The 2,266-nt window shown below is 49.3% G+C and overlaps 1 protein-coding gene across 1 annotated transcript; it reads right to left on the bottom strand.

Annotated features, from left to right (window-relative positions):
* Positions 1-871: 871 nt before the first annotated feature.
* LOC125695816 (olfactory receptor 52R1-like) lies at positions 872-1,819 on the bottom strand. The gene has a single exon (XM_048950797.1). It carries the CDS (start codon positions 1,817-1,819, stop codon positions 872-874), a length of 948 nt encoding a protein of 315 aa, XP_048806754.1.
* Between the last annotated feature and the right edge of the window lie 447 nt (positions 1,820-2,266).

Here is a 2,266-nt window from a genome sequence, read left to right as displayed (position 1 = left end):
ATCTGCTGTGGAGACAGAGAGCTCCAAGCAGTGCCAGGCCAGGTCAGAAATGTCCTCTGCACCTGGTAACGCTGCTCACATTGCACACGGGGCAGAGGTCCAGAGCATGTGAGAGTCAGATTCACTACTTGAATTTGGGTCCGCATCTGAGCTTCACCGCGTTGAGCCTCCTACCTTTCTGACATTCCAGGCAGAGGTTTAGTAAAACACGTTTACTGGTTTATTGGGATGTTTGACTGCTGGTGGTAGAGCACAGTCTTGTGAGCAATGATCTCTCTATGACCCATCACTACCAATAATTTCATCAGTGAAAAAGTCTGTTTTTTTAGGAAGGTTTGCATTTACGTAGGATCTTATGAATTGTCTTCTCTAGGAATGTTTTGGATGTGTCTGCTTCACAAACATAAAACAAAAGGGTGAATGTAGAGCATGAGATTCAATGTTCCCCGATTCCTCTACAAGGACAGCTGTCATTCACATCTGAGCACATTCACACAGCCCAGAGAACAGTGTTGGCAAAATGAGGGCTGCTACAGAAAGGTCTTTTGGAGATGCTCAGTCTGAGGGTCAGACTGGAAATATTTGTATTTGAAGAATATTTATTTGCCCAATTGTTAAAGTATTTTATCATAGAGGATTTTAAGTTCTTCCCAGCACTGTAAAAGGCAGACTGAAAGTCTTTCTGCCATCTTTAATTACACAGGAAATCTTTAATTACACTAGTAAAAGAAAATCTACCAAGAATGCTCACCATGTGTTCCATGAATTGAGAAATTGTATTTCCTGGAACAAAGACTCTCAGCATTAACTGCTCAAATATATGGAAGTCATCAGTAGAAAATGAGAACCATTTATGACGTACAGACACGAGTCAGATTCTCCTTTGCTGGAAGAGGACAACTATCTTGTTCCTGAGTTTCTTGGTTCTCAGCCCATAAATGATGGGGTTTAAAGTGGAGGGCACCAGCATGTAGAGGTTGGCCACCAATATATGGATGTGCTGAGGGATGCTGTGTCCAAACCGGTGGGCCAGGAATGTGAAGAGGCCAGAGACATAAAATGTGAGGAGGACGCAGACATGTGATACACACGTGTTAAAGGTCTTGAGCTGTGTGTTTGATGATGACAGCTTCGTTATCTCTCGCAGGATCATGGTGTAGGACACAACAATCACCGTGAGATCAGCTCCTATCACTGACAAGGCCACAGAGAGGCCGTAGGCAGCATTGACTCTGGTGTCCTCACATACCAGCTTCACCACGGCCATGTGTTCACAGTAGGAATGGGAGATGACACGATGCTGGCAGAAGGCCTTCCTATGGAGCAGGAAGCACATGGGACTCACCATGAGGACTCCACGCAGCAGCACCAGGCTCCCCAGAGCTGCCACCACCGGCATGGAGAGGATGCTGGAGTGCCGCAGGGGATGGCAGATGGCAAAGTAGCGATCCAAGGCCATGGCCATGAGCACGCCTGACTCCACTGCTGTGAAGGTGTGCACAAAGAACAACTGAACAAGGCAGGAAACAAAGCCAATCTCCCTGGAGCCCCACCAGAAGATGGCGAGCGTTTTGGGCAGCATGGATGTAGAGAGGACCAGGTCAGTGAAGGCCAGCATGGCCAGGAAGAGGTACATGGGCTCATGCAGGCTTGACTCTGTCTTGATGACGATGAGAAGGATGATGTTGCCCAGCACAGCTATGGCGTACATGATGCAGAAGGGGAAGGCAATCCAGAACTGCTGCTTCTCCAGCCCAGGAATGCCAAGCAGGAGGAAGGAGGGGGGGTGGGAGGGGCTGGTGGAGTTCAAAGAAGACATGAAGCCCTTCTTGTCTCTTGCCTACCCTGAGGGCTCTCACATCCTGTAACAAAGCATCCAACACCCTGGAGATGATGTTGTCAGCAGCAAACACAGACGTCAGGGAGACGTGGATTTAGAAGTGCAAGAGAGCCAGCCCTGGGACAGCTGCTTGCACTGGTTCAGGAGAGCACGTTTCCCACAAGTGCCTGTCAGTGCACAGAGTCACAGAATCACAGAATGGCCAGGGTTGGAAGGGACCTCAAGGATCATGAATCTTCAACCCCCCCTGCCACATGCAGGGCCACCAACCTCCATGTTAAATGCTAAACCAGGCTGCCCAGGGCCCCATCTAACCTGGGCTTGAACACCTCCAAGGACGGGGCATCACAGCCTCTCTGGGCAGCTGTTCCAGTTCCTCACCACTCCCTGGGTAAAGAACTTCCCCCTTCCCCCCCACTTGTAAGT

This window comes from Lagopus muta, chromosome 1 (assembly GCF_023343835.1).
Source record: "Lagopus muta isolate bLagMut1 chromosome 1, bLagMut1 primary, whole genome shotgun sequence".
NCBI lineage: Eukaryota > Metazoa > Chordata > Aves > Galliformes > Phasianidae > Lagopus > Lagopus muta.
This window is presented reverse-complemented; position numbering and strand designations above follow the sequence as displayed.

What these genes read in the sequence shown, in the direction of transcription:
- LOC125695816 (XM_048950797.1), bottom strand. Translation starts at nt 1,819, where the DNA reads ATGTCTTCTTTGAACTCCACCAGCCCCTCCCACCCCCCCTCCTTCCTC.